Source organism: Marmota flaviventris, chromosome 2 (genome assembly GCF_047511675.1).
Source record: "Marmota flaviventris isolate mMarFla1 chromosome 2, mMarFla1.hap1, whole genome shotgun sequence".
Classification (NCBI taxonomy): Eukaryota; Metazoa; Chordata; class Mammalia; order Rodentia; family Sciuridae; genus Marmota; species Marmota flaviventris.
Window position 1 is genome coordinate 185,796,500 of NC_092499.1, and position 12,451 is coordinate 185,808,950.

Sequence of the window (12,451 nt, forward strand, 5' to 3'; positions counted from 1 at the left end):
CCAAACTTCTGGCTGACCTTAATGGACTGTACAGCATAGTGCAGTGCCATATAGGGAAAAGGCTTCAGCAGGTGGAGCAAAAGAGTGCTAAGCAGGGAGTTAGCGCAAAGGAATTCTCCATGTTGACCTTGTTGTCACTATCAAGAAGTCATAAGAAGTGCCTCCGGCTCCTTACTAGTAAAAGAACAATGTTCTCCTGATTCAGGTATCTAGATTAGCACTGTCCAATAGAATTTTCCATCATGATGGAAATGTTCTGTATCTGTGCTATCTGGTATGGTAGCTGTTAGCCATGAGGCTTTTGAGCCCAAGAAATATGGCTGTACATTATCTTATCCTGGGTAACATGTTAAGAGAACTTACTAGTAAGTGGAGTTGTGTTTACCCAAACAGTTGGAAATTCAAGCAGTTCTCCATTTTACTTGACCTTTTTTAGTGCTAAACAAAGGTGAACATTTATGATCCTTTGGACAGAATGAGTTCATTTTATGTCAGAATTATTATGTTTAGTTGACAAAACAAGTTGACTTACATTTATGGATCAGTATTCTTTAAAACGGATGGGGGGCTGGGTATATGGCTCAAGTGGTGGCGCGCTCGCCTGACATGCGTGCGGCCTGGGTTCGATCCTCAGGACCACATACAAACAAAGATGTTGTGTCTGCCGAGAACTAAAAAATAAATATTAAAAAATTCTCTCTCTCTCTCTCTTTAAAAAAATAAAAAATAATAAAAAAAATGGATGGGATTGCCCACATTCTCATTAGAAATGGCTTCTAACCATAACAAGTTAACTTGGATTTCTTAAATTGTAATTAGTAATAAGTAAATTTCTACTACTGTAAGTGTAGATGATGAAAGATGGTAGAGATTACCAAGCAACACCCAAGAGACTAATTCACCCAAAATGAGTTCACCTTATAGTAAAAGCAGATCAGAATCTCTGCTTCTGCATCCCAGGTGGAGTCACTTTGCACTTGCATGTTCATAAATAAGTAATTTAGCTCACAGCTAGACATATGTTAGTCTGATGGAACAAAATAGTATAGTAATGTTGACCATTCTAAGAACATACATTCTGAGGACAGAGTGTACATGACAAGGTCTCTAACAGCAACTTGAGTAAATTGCTTTAAGACTGGGAGGAGATCCACTTTTTCTGCAGTTTCCTCAAATTATGCTCAGTTTTTTGGGGGAGTAAAAGATGGAAATGATAAGGGGTGAAATAGCTCATATTTGGACATTTACTATGTCTTGGGCAATATCTGGAGTATTGGGTATTTCCATCTTGATTCTTAGATAACACTTCTGTCTAAACTTGGGAACTTTAGGCGCAGAGGGTAAGTAACTAACTGGCTCAAGACTTAATGTAGTTGGTAACTAAACTGTAGAGCGGTTTAGGCCTGTCTGATGCTGCAGCCTGAGTTCTTAAATGTGAGACAGAACAAGGTAATGGGGAGCCTAAATGACACCTAGGAATTCTGGACTTTAAGGGAATTACCCATTAGTCTTAGGGCTCTGATTTCTGGTGGACCCATTGACTAAGGGCTCTGCTGCATTTTAAAGTGTAATTCTTAGCTTGCCTGCCTGTGCATCAGTGACCCCTGGATAGTTGATTTTAGCAGTTCAGCTTCTGCTTGGAGCCAGTCATTCCAGAAATCAGTAAAACCTACTTAGCTGAGTATTGAAGAAAAAGGATCTTTTTGTTAAATGAGGATTAATAAGAAATTCTGTTATTTTATAAGGACCTCTGAAGTCATCTTATTTGCTAAGCAATTTCATCTGAATTAGCATTATGTGAGCAAGTATGGTGTTTCCACTTTGAGGAGGATAAGTAACATTTTACTAGCTTGCTGCTTAAGAAGCAGTATTAGTAGGATACGTAACTTTGGCCTTCCTTCTTAGTTTTCATTCATGTGACTTGTTTTGTCTTGTTTGCCAGAATGGAGTAGATTTTAACCACTTTCAAATCAAGTTGATTAATGGCTGTTCACAGACTGTTTGAAGGAAAGAGATGGGAAAGATGCTTAATATGGATATCATTTAGGGGAAAGTTCAGGAGTTTGAGAGTTATAGAGTTGAGGGGATGGTATTCTTTACACATTGAGCTTGAAAGGCTCCTTACTTTTAGAGGCAGGTGTTATTTCTAGATAACATTAGTGCAGTGTTCTGCAATTGAGACCTGCTTTCGTATGGCCCTAAACTGAGACTGTTTTTACCCACCCCCCTTTATTTATTTATTTTTTTAGTTGCAGATCTATCTATCTATTTATTTATATGTGATCCCGAGGATCGAACCCAGTGCCTCACATGTGCTAGGCAAGTGCTCTAGCACTGAGCCAAAACCCCATCCCTACGTTTTTTAATAGTTGGAGACGAAGAGAGATTATTTCAATGACAAAAACTACATGAAATTCAGAGTTCAGTGTTCATGAACACAGTTTTATTGGAATATGGCCATGCTTATTTATTTACATATAACATGTGGCTGCTTTTGTGCTACCAGTGTCAGAGTTGAATACTTGCAACAGAAGTTGAATAGACTAGAAGGCTTCCACTATTTACTGCCAGGCCATTTACAGAAAAAAACTTGAGTTGGCTGTGCTTATGTGTATCACATGAAGCTCACAGGACTTTTGTCATGTTAGTTGGTCTCTATAAGCCAAGTTTAAAGAATTAACTGAGTTTGTAGCTTCATTAAGTTCTAATTCATCTTTTTTCTAGACATTGCATTTTCTCAACAGAATTCCACTAGCATGACTCAATTAACTGTCTTTCTCTAAAGTTGGCTCTGTATACTAATGTCCAAACAACAAAACAAATTTACATTTTAAAAAGCCCTCTCCTTATCCAAGTTTGGGTAGCTGTATCATCCTTTAGATGGCTCTTCCTTCTTACTCTCACATAGGAGTCCTAAGAAAGGAAGAAAAGTAGGGGGGCAGGGACCCAGGGGCTGACTCAGCATCTTGTGCTTGTCTTTTAAAGGAACATTGGACTCCGTTGAAGTTAAAACTGAAAATAAAAAGAGCAGCGTGTCCACTTTTGCAGGTATCTGGTATTTGGTATTACTTAGTTCTCAGAAGACTTGGGGAACAAAAGTACTAAGGCAGAATTTTCAAATATGATTTTGGTCAATCTGGATTATAGTCATTTGGAGAACTTGTGTCAAAATACGTATGTCTGGGGTTAAGTCCAAGTTCCAGGGCCTCATAAAAAGAGAACTGCTCTTAAGCATTTATATATTTACTTTTGTGATTGTAAGTTTAAGGGATCAATAAAGGTCATTTTTACAGATTAGAAAACTGAGACCCAAAGCCAAGAAATGTTGCCTAAGACCCATCAGGATGTTGCATGAAAACACTGAGTTGCTCCAAAAATGTCTTCCTACTGTTAAAAAGTAGAATTAGCCTGGCCTGTAATCCCAGTGCCTCAGGAGCCTGCAGCAGAACAAAGTCAACCTAAGCATTTTAGGCCCTAAGCAATTTAGTGAGAACCCTGTCTCTAAATAAAAAATTTAAAAAAGTGTGGAGATGTTCTACAGTTGTTAAGCACTCCTGGCTCAGTCCCCAGTACCAAAAAAAAAAAAAAAAAGTAGAATTAACTTTAAAAATCTGTCATGTGGGGACATGTCAGTGGTAAAGTGCTTGCCTAGTACCTGTCGAGGCACTGGGTTCTATTTTCAGCACCCATACAAATAAATAACAAAAATAAAAAGGTCCATCAAAACAACTAAAAATATATAAATCTGTCATGGTTGTTGTCATAATAATATAATAGTGAACAGTCTCTTCTGTATCTAGATTGTATCTAGACTCTCCAGCTTAGAAACCCTTCTTATAGGTAAAAAGGTGACATACTGTTTTAAAAGACAGGTTGTTGATCCCATCAGTTAAATCTGAATAATTCTTATTTATTTATTTTTTTAATACAATTGATTGATCCTTGGAGATGAAAGCCAGAGAAAGAAAGGAAGATGAACTTGAACTTAAGGGGCATAATGGAAGGAGTAGGATGAGAGAAAAGGTTGTAAAATAAGTTAAAATGAGTACATAGGAAAAATCTATGATGAAATAGATTAAGGTAATTGAAATGTTTATAAAAACATAAAAGGGGATCAAATTTAAATGTGGAAGTGATCTGGAAAAGAAAACATCTGTCCATTTAACCTTTTTTGTTTTGTTTGAATTTGAGGCTTACTGTAGCCTAGTAGATTGTTTCATGAGTATCTTTTCCATGGCAAGGCCCTTAACTATAATATGTGACACAGTTGTTTATGTTTAAAGCCCAAGTAGATTCTTGTTGTTTTTAAACTCAGTTTATGGCTTTTCTTCTGACCATGTAGGTACTTTGGAAATTATAGTGGCAGGTTTTAAAAATTTGAAGTTGTATTTCAGAGCTAAAGAAATTAAAAATACTGGATGTACTTTTTGGGTTTTTTTTTTTTTGTTTGTTTAGTTTTTTTTTTTTTTTTTTTTTGGTAGATGGACAGAATGCCTTTATTTTGTTAATTTTTATGTGTTGCTAAGGATGGAACCCAGTGCCTCACACATGCTAGGCAAGTACTTTGCCACTGAACCACAGCCCCAGCTTTCCCCACCCCTCATTTACTCTTGAGTTTTTAAATCCATAGTACTTGTAAGTTTCTGATGAAGAGATATTCCCAAGTATTAGATATTGAGGAGAAAGACTTTAACACTTTGCAAATTAATTGGCAACTTTCAAGTTTTTTTTTTTCTTTTGGACTTGGCTCCTTAACTTAACCATGAAGCTCTTTTTCACCATTAAAATCTGATTCTGAAACTTCATAGGGGCAAGTCCAGGTAAACTTAGGCAGTTATGGAGCCTGTTTATCTCTCTCTTTTCAAAGTTATTCATTCAATAGCTGCTACTGTTGGAAAGAGTGGATATTATGCTAATTATAAAACTTCATGAGGACAGGGACTCAGTTTTGTTTCTAGGTCTATTTCCACACCTAGAACAATGCCTGACATAGAATTGGCACTTAGTAAACATTTGAATGAATGTATATTGTAAAGCCCAGCTTCTTCTCAAGGAGAGTTATTTATACCTTGGTCTACCATCTTTTCAGCTGGAAATAATTTTTGTTTTGAGAATACTATGTCCCTAATGGGGAACCCCATTAATTTCAGTATTTAATAAGTCTGTTCATGACAAAAGCTCTTGTTTGTATGTGGGACATATTTGAGGAAGACAAATAGTAATTTGGCTTTAGAAATTGAAAATGTTGCTGGTATCTTTCCTTATTCTTGAGATTTTAAGGATTTTCTTTAGATTTGAATCCTTCTAACATTTTTCTTTCCTTTTAAATTCTAGAGTTCTTTGAGCTTTTAGCCAAAGAAAATTTCTATTTTAAACAGCCTCTGTCTTTCTTACTTTGAAAGACTTTTAACTATGCCTTGAAATTTTGGAAATGTTTTTATTAAGAATTGCTGTAGGGCTGGGGATGTGGCTGAAGCGGTAGCATGCTCGCTTGGCATGCGTGCAGCCCGGGTTCAATCCTCAGCACCACATACAAACAAAGATGTCATGTCTGCCGATAACTAAAAAATAAATATTAAAAATTCTCTCTCTCTCTCTAAAAAAAAAAAAGAATTGCTGTAACATAGTGATAAGAAAGAACTCTTCTGTGGACTCAGTTGAAGTCAAGAAAAATTAAGATGTTCACATTCTGGGTTTCTTAGATTAAAATGAACCAATATTAGATCTTCACCAGTGTTGGAATGGTGGAATTTTTCACACTTTCACTTTTTTATAAGCATTCAAATAAGAGATTCACCCCACCCCCTACTCCCATACTGACCATATACCCAGATGCCAGTCATTATCACCTGAGACCAGCTTGTTATCTATCCTAGACATAAACAGTCTTCTTTAAAAGTATTTGAATATACTGGGTATAGAGTGTTAAGTAGAAATGTTGATTTTGTTTAGGCCTCAGTTTTGGGGGATATGGTATCCATGAGATTAAAGACTAATGAGGAAGAAGAAGATGAATGGGTTTATCTCAGTAGAAGAGTTTTAATAATGAGAAGATAATATCTTTAAAAAATTAATTGCTGCACTCAGTGTGTTCATTCAAATGGTTCCTTACTTAATCATTTAGTTTTATATTTGTATGTCAGAGAGGAGCAGAGATTATCTTTGACAAAAGTTGTATTGTATGTGCCTTCTTAGGGAAGGCAGGTTTAGTAAGGTCTCAACCTACCATTGAAAGTCCATGTAAAGGGCTGTGCGGCTCAAAACATGGCAGAGTCCCCTTCTTTGTCTGCCTTTGTTTTTAAGGAAGCAAAGGACTGCCTTTATCTGTTCTCAGGAAAAGCTTTAAGATCATGCTTGCTCTTTTCTCTCTCCCCCTACATTTTTTTCCTCCCTCTCCCCCCCCCCCCTCCTTTCTTCCCTCCCCTCCCCTCCCCTCCCCTTCCTTCCCTGTTCCTTCCTTCTTTCCATCTATCCCATGGCCTCATGCATGAGTAGTGCTCTACCATCAAACTACAACCCCAGCCAGACTTTTCCCTTTTTTTTTTGTACTGGGGATTGAACCCAGGGGCACTTAACCACTGAGCCACATCCCCACTCCTTTTTTATATTTTATTCAGAGACAGAGTCTTGCTAGTTGCTTAGGACCTCACTAAGTTGCTGAGGCTGACTTTGAACTTTGATCTTTCTGCCTTAGCCTCCCCAGCTTCTGGGATTACAGGCATTCACCACCTCACCTGGCTCATATATAAATTTTTTGATTAGAACATTATAGCTATATGTAATAGGTTCATTTTGCCAAAATCATACTTGCCTGGATTTTAGTTTACTTTATTTCAGTCCCCTTTCTCTTTTAAGAGAGTGTAAATGATTATCCTTGAATTGGATTTTGATTGATAAGAGAATTTAGAGACCCTGGATGGAATAGAATTGGCAACACTATTAGCCACCTGCTGACTACAACTAAAGTAATGCAAATGTACTTCTGTGTGGGGAGTGTTAACTGTTTTTGGTGCATCCCTTCGAGGTCTTCAGGTCTTATAGGATTTTTAAGAGTATGCCAAAGTTTTACTTCTTTCTTCATAAGTGCTTTTCTTTCCTGGATCTGAGTATATGAAAGAAAACAGCCTTTTATCCAATGTTGCTTTGGCGGGCAGGGAGAATGGAAAATGGTTACTGCCTCAAATGCACATATTGAACCTGAATTCCTAAGTTGTATGGGGTAAGTTCAATTCAGTTCTATGTAAGTTAATCTTGAAGAAGGTTAAATAATGATTGTGTCTCACTGTCATTTGTTAATGTTTGTGATTTCTTGGAGATTAACCTAGAATTATGTAAAACTATAGAGATTAATTGACTTGCAAAATAAAAAATTTTAAGATCATTTAAATTTTCTGAGCCCCAGTTTCTTCACTTGCAAGAGAGGTGAATTTACCAAGGTTATAGATATCAATCTCTGTTGATGAACAGAGATTTAAAGCTTTCAACACTTGATCTATGCTGCCACCTTATAGATCTGATAGTGGCTTTAACCAAGGTCACATACTAAGTGACAGAATGAGAATTTGAATCAGATGTTTTCCATTGTTGAACCAGTCTGCTTCCTTTTCTTTTGGGTTTCTTCCATTCTGTGCTCTTCTGTGATGTCTCTAATCATATTAGGGTTTGAACCCAGTCTTTTGTGCTTATGATCTTCTCCTTCCCCCTTCCCATTCCCCCTCCCTTCTCCAGGAGTCTAACTAGGTTACCCAGGCTGGCCTTAAGCTCCTGAGGCTCAAGTGATGCCACCTGGCTTATATCATCATTCTTGAACATGTTTAACTAACAAAGTGTTTTTTGGAATTGTCTTCTTTTTTCGTAAAATTTTTGTATGTGTCTGGTTTCTCTATGTCTGATTCATTCTACTGTCTTTCCTATTCCCTGATCCAGGTACATTATTTCATCTTGTTCTTTGGTCTGGTTCACTTCATTATGTTATCCTTTACTTGGAAGTAAAGGAAGTAGTTAACCTAGCTCAATATTTTACTCTTAAGATTTTCTTTACTACAAAATGCCCATAAATTAAGTGATCCTACTGCCATACTGAACTTCCTAAAAACAAAAACAAAAAGTAGCTAAGTACTTAACAAAGTTTTCTATTTTTCAGGTTTTTTTTTATTATTATTATATAAGAGGTAATGGCAATTCCAGACTTTACATGTAGACATTTGGAAAGAGATATTTATTACTTTTACAAAAATTTTGCATAGTTTCTAGGAATATCATGATGAAATAAAAAGTTACTTTAATGTCAATCATTTTGAGATTTTGTGGGCAGAAAAGGAATTTTGGCTTATTTCAGCAAGTCTAAAATTTTTAAGAGGATTCTTCCCTTTCATATATATATAGAAACTAGTATAAATTTTCTTACCTTTTTATTGTAAAAATATTTATTGAAAACATTTAAACAATATCATTAGTACAGTTAGATGGAATAGAGAAATTGTGTTAGAATTCTTCAGAATATTTTCACTTTCCTAAAAACATTTTTCCTTAACCCATTTGCTATTCCCTTATTCTGTCATTCTGTTTTCTGACTCCTTTCCTTCCCTACCACTTGTTCTTCTGAAGTGCTTACTGTTTGTCATCATCCACTCTTTCCTCATAAGTACATATTTTCAGGCTAAATTCCCAGATGGTCAAAAGGGAGAGAGAGTGTGAGTTTTGTTAGATACTTCGAAATTCCCCCTCCATAGGTGTTATGCCAACTAGGTGTACCATATTTTCAGAGATATTAAGTGGGGCAAAAAATGTGTCTTAGATTTGATAATATGGGCTTCACACAGAGTGGTGCAAGTTTGGAGTTATATATGTACTACCAACTTCCTTGTGCAGAAATAGGGATATTTACATTTTGTACGAGTAGTAAGAAAATTGAGACATCCTAAGATCAGTGCTGGCACCTATTGTATTGGTGCCCTTTTCTCTTGTGTGCCCTGGGCAGTGACTATGTTTATACTTAATTACCTTATTGGATCGTAAACTCCTTGAGGGCAGAGTCCTTGTCTGATTAAGTCTTTAGTAGGGTATTTTGGACTTTAAAGAATATATTTGATGGTTGTAAATTGATTAACCTTCGGTATAATCCTGGATCCAGTTGTAAAAGGATTTCTTTTCTTTTGCATATTAACCATCAAGTCCTTATGTAATGTTAACCAGCAACTAGTCTTAGAATTAGAAAAGAGGGAGACACTTTCCTTTAGAAGTTTCTTTACTTAAAAGCCTTTTTTGACCTCAGTACAAACACTAGATAACAACAACAAAAACTATGGATTCCTTTTCTCTCTTTATTTACTTATCTGTCCTTAAGACTTAACTCCAGTTAAGTTATAGTGAAAGAAGTTAGTTGTTACAAGTTTTTTTTTTCTTTTTCTTTTTAGAATTGCTTTATTTCAGGAGTATTACTCCTGTGTCTTCATTTGCAGTTTTCAAATACTAAGAATTGATAGAGTTATTATCAAGAGCCATTAGGTGACGACACTTCACAATGAATGAGGTTTTCTGGTGGTTTAATATGTACTGGTTTACTTCTTTCATTTCTCATCTTAGGTTCAACACAGTTCCTTTTGGATTTAACAGATACTTGAAGTGATGGCATCCTTTCTACAAAGCATTTTTAACAGTTATACTTAGATACTAATTTCAAGGATATGTACTTTTATATTTAAGGCCACTAGTACGATCTCTACAGACAAATATTTTTACCCTGAGTTGTCATAGAGAGATCAGTGTGCCCTTATAGGTTTTTTCATTTATTGGCTTCTCTGAACATTCTTCAGTTAGGTGTCCCATTGTTACCTTAAATACAAGAGGGCTTGAATCAGGCACCTCATTTCTCCATTCTTTTTCCTTTCCTCATCTTTATTCTACGCAGGTTTCACGGTTTTTGTTTTTTTTTTTTTGCCAGGCTTCTGTTCTCCCATTCACTAGTATCCTAAGACTTTTAAGTCTTCTTTGACTCTTCTCCTGCAATTCATTACACAGAGCAGTGACTTCCTGGAACTGGGTTCTATTTCTATTTTTCTCAACACTCTGGTATAATTTTTCCTCCCTTTTTAGTTCTTTTGCTAATGTTATTCTCCAGGCTGCTTTAAAAACTTCTAACTGGTTGTTTGACTTACCCTTCTATGTATACTGGCCTTCAACCAATATTCCTCGAGTATGGTTTTTATTTTTGTTTCATTTCTGCTGTAGTGGCTCCCTATCTTTCTTAGAGTAGAACACCCTGACTCTGGGTTAATTTTATCTATTAAACTTTATCTCTTACCATTCTTTAACACTAGTCCTCTATTGGAACTAGACTAGTTTTCTTGCTGTGTCTTTACATAATAACAATAAATAAATGGAAGGGAAGTAATGCAGAGGTCATGTGAACTATTTATTATGAAAAAGTATATACTTACCCAAATCTGCTTCTCTATCATTTCTCAGAAATCCGTCCTGCCCATGTGAAACTATATTGAGTAAATTTATAATACAGTAGCTGCCTGGTGTGGTGGCATATACCTATGATCCCAGCGACTTGGGAGGCTGAGGCAAGAGGATACAAGTTCAAAGCCAACCTCAGCAACTTAGCGAGATACTTGGCAACTCAGCGAGACCCTAAATAAAATATAAAAAAGGGCTGGGGATGTGGCCCAGTGGTTAAGCACCTCTGGGTTCAATCCTTGGCACCAAAAACAAATTTAAAAATATAATACAATAGACATTGAGAAATTTTAAGAAATTGACATATTTTTTGGTGTCTGTTACAGCGCACTTAGCACAAATTGAGCATATGGTAGATCGATGTGTAATATCTTTTTAAATTGGGGATTGGGGGTTCAGATCTTTAACTTGAATCTTGTTTATCAACATTTTATTTTTACATTTTTAGATAACAGTTGCTTTAAAAGAATTGGGAGACCTGGTTTTAAAATCAAATTTGAAGTTTTATTAATTTAAAAAAGATAATGTTACTGGGTATGGTTGCACATGCCTATAATCCCAGCAATCTGGGAAGCTGAGACAAGAGGATTGCAAGTTCAAGGCCAGCCTCACCAGCTTAAGGGAGACCTTTTCTCAAAATAACAAATAGAAAGGTCTGGAGATGTAACTCGGAAACATCCCCGCCCCCAATCCCCAGTGATGATGATGATGTTGTTTTGGTATCCTGGTTATCTGAAACCTACTTGGAATTACTCTCAATTTGCCTTTCACTTAGTTTCCTTTTCTTTAAATATTTTTAGTGACTTATGCTACTTTTTTATATGTTCATTAGTACCTGTCAAAATAAAAATTTAAAGATTGATATTCTTCAAGGTTTTTTTAAGAAGGAAGATGGTTAGCGAAAGGGGATTGAGAAGGAGGGAGGAAAGAAGAGCATGGGGAAGTACTGGGGAATAAAATTTACCCAATCATGCTATGTCCATGTATGAATATACCACAATGAATACAATTATAACATTAATGAAAATAATAGATCAGTAGAGTAGAAGTAGATCAAGGAGAGTGAAGAGGGGAGGGAAAAGGTACTTGGAGTAAGATGGATCACATTACATGTATGTATGAATATGGCATAATGAGTCCCACTATTATGTATAATTACAATGCACCAATAGAAATAAATAAATGTTTAAAAACTTATTTTTATTATAAAAGTAATTTAGAGAAGTCCACTAGTACCTAGTGGAATAAAATTAAAAATAATAACAGATATTTGTAAGAATTTATAGCAGTTAGAACTTCAGTGAACTGTTGGTGGGGATGTATAATGAATGAAACAAGCACTTTTGAACAGTTTGGCAATTTTCTATAAAGTTAAACATAAACTTTATATGACCCAGCAATTTCACTCTTAAATGCATATACCAAGAGAAATAAATATATGTTTATAGGAAAACTACCATGAGTTTATGAATTTAGCAGATTTATTCACAAGAACAAGTACCTGGAAACAAGTGTCCACCAACAGGTGAATGGATAATTCACAGTATATCAATACAGTGAACTAGTATTCTACAATAAAATGGAATCAAGGAGGTAGCTTAGTGGTAAAATGCTTGTCTTGTTGTGAGGCCCTGGGTGTCATTCCCAGCCATGCACATGCTCCCACACACACACAAGAGAAAGAAAGAAAGAAAAAAACAACTAGATTCATCCAGCAACACAGATAAATATCAAAATCATGCTGAATGAAAAAAAAATCAGGCACAATTTAAATCCTGTATGATTTCTTTCTCATGAAACTGTAGAAATGTAGACAAATCTAATCCATAGTGCTATCAGAATAGTGCTTATTTGGGGCTGATAGATGGGGACTGACTGGAAAGTGGGGGGTACAAGGAAAATTTATGGGGGTTAGAATCATTGTTCATAATCTATTCTTTTATCATTTAGGCTTGGATTTAGGAAGAGGAGTGCCAAACTACTGTTT

General features: G+C 35.8%; 1 protein-coding gene across 2 annotated transcripts in view; it reads left to right on the forward strand.

The window, feature by feature from the left end:
- Top1 (DNA topoisomerase I) overlaps positions 1 to 12,451 on the forward strand; it is a 79,837-nt gene that overhangs the window by 16,210 nt on the left and 51,176 nt on the right. The window contains exon 3 of one of the 2 annotated variants that reach the window (XM_071608930.1): positions 2,986 to 3,048. The exons of the other annotated variant lie outside the window; for it this stretch is intronic. Within the exon in view, the coding sequence (XP_071465031.1) occupies positions 2,986 to 3,048 (63 nt within the window). The remainder of the gene's footprint in view (positions 1 to 2,985; positions 3,049 to 12,451) is intronic. 2 annotated transcript variants of the gene reach the window in all.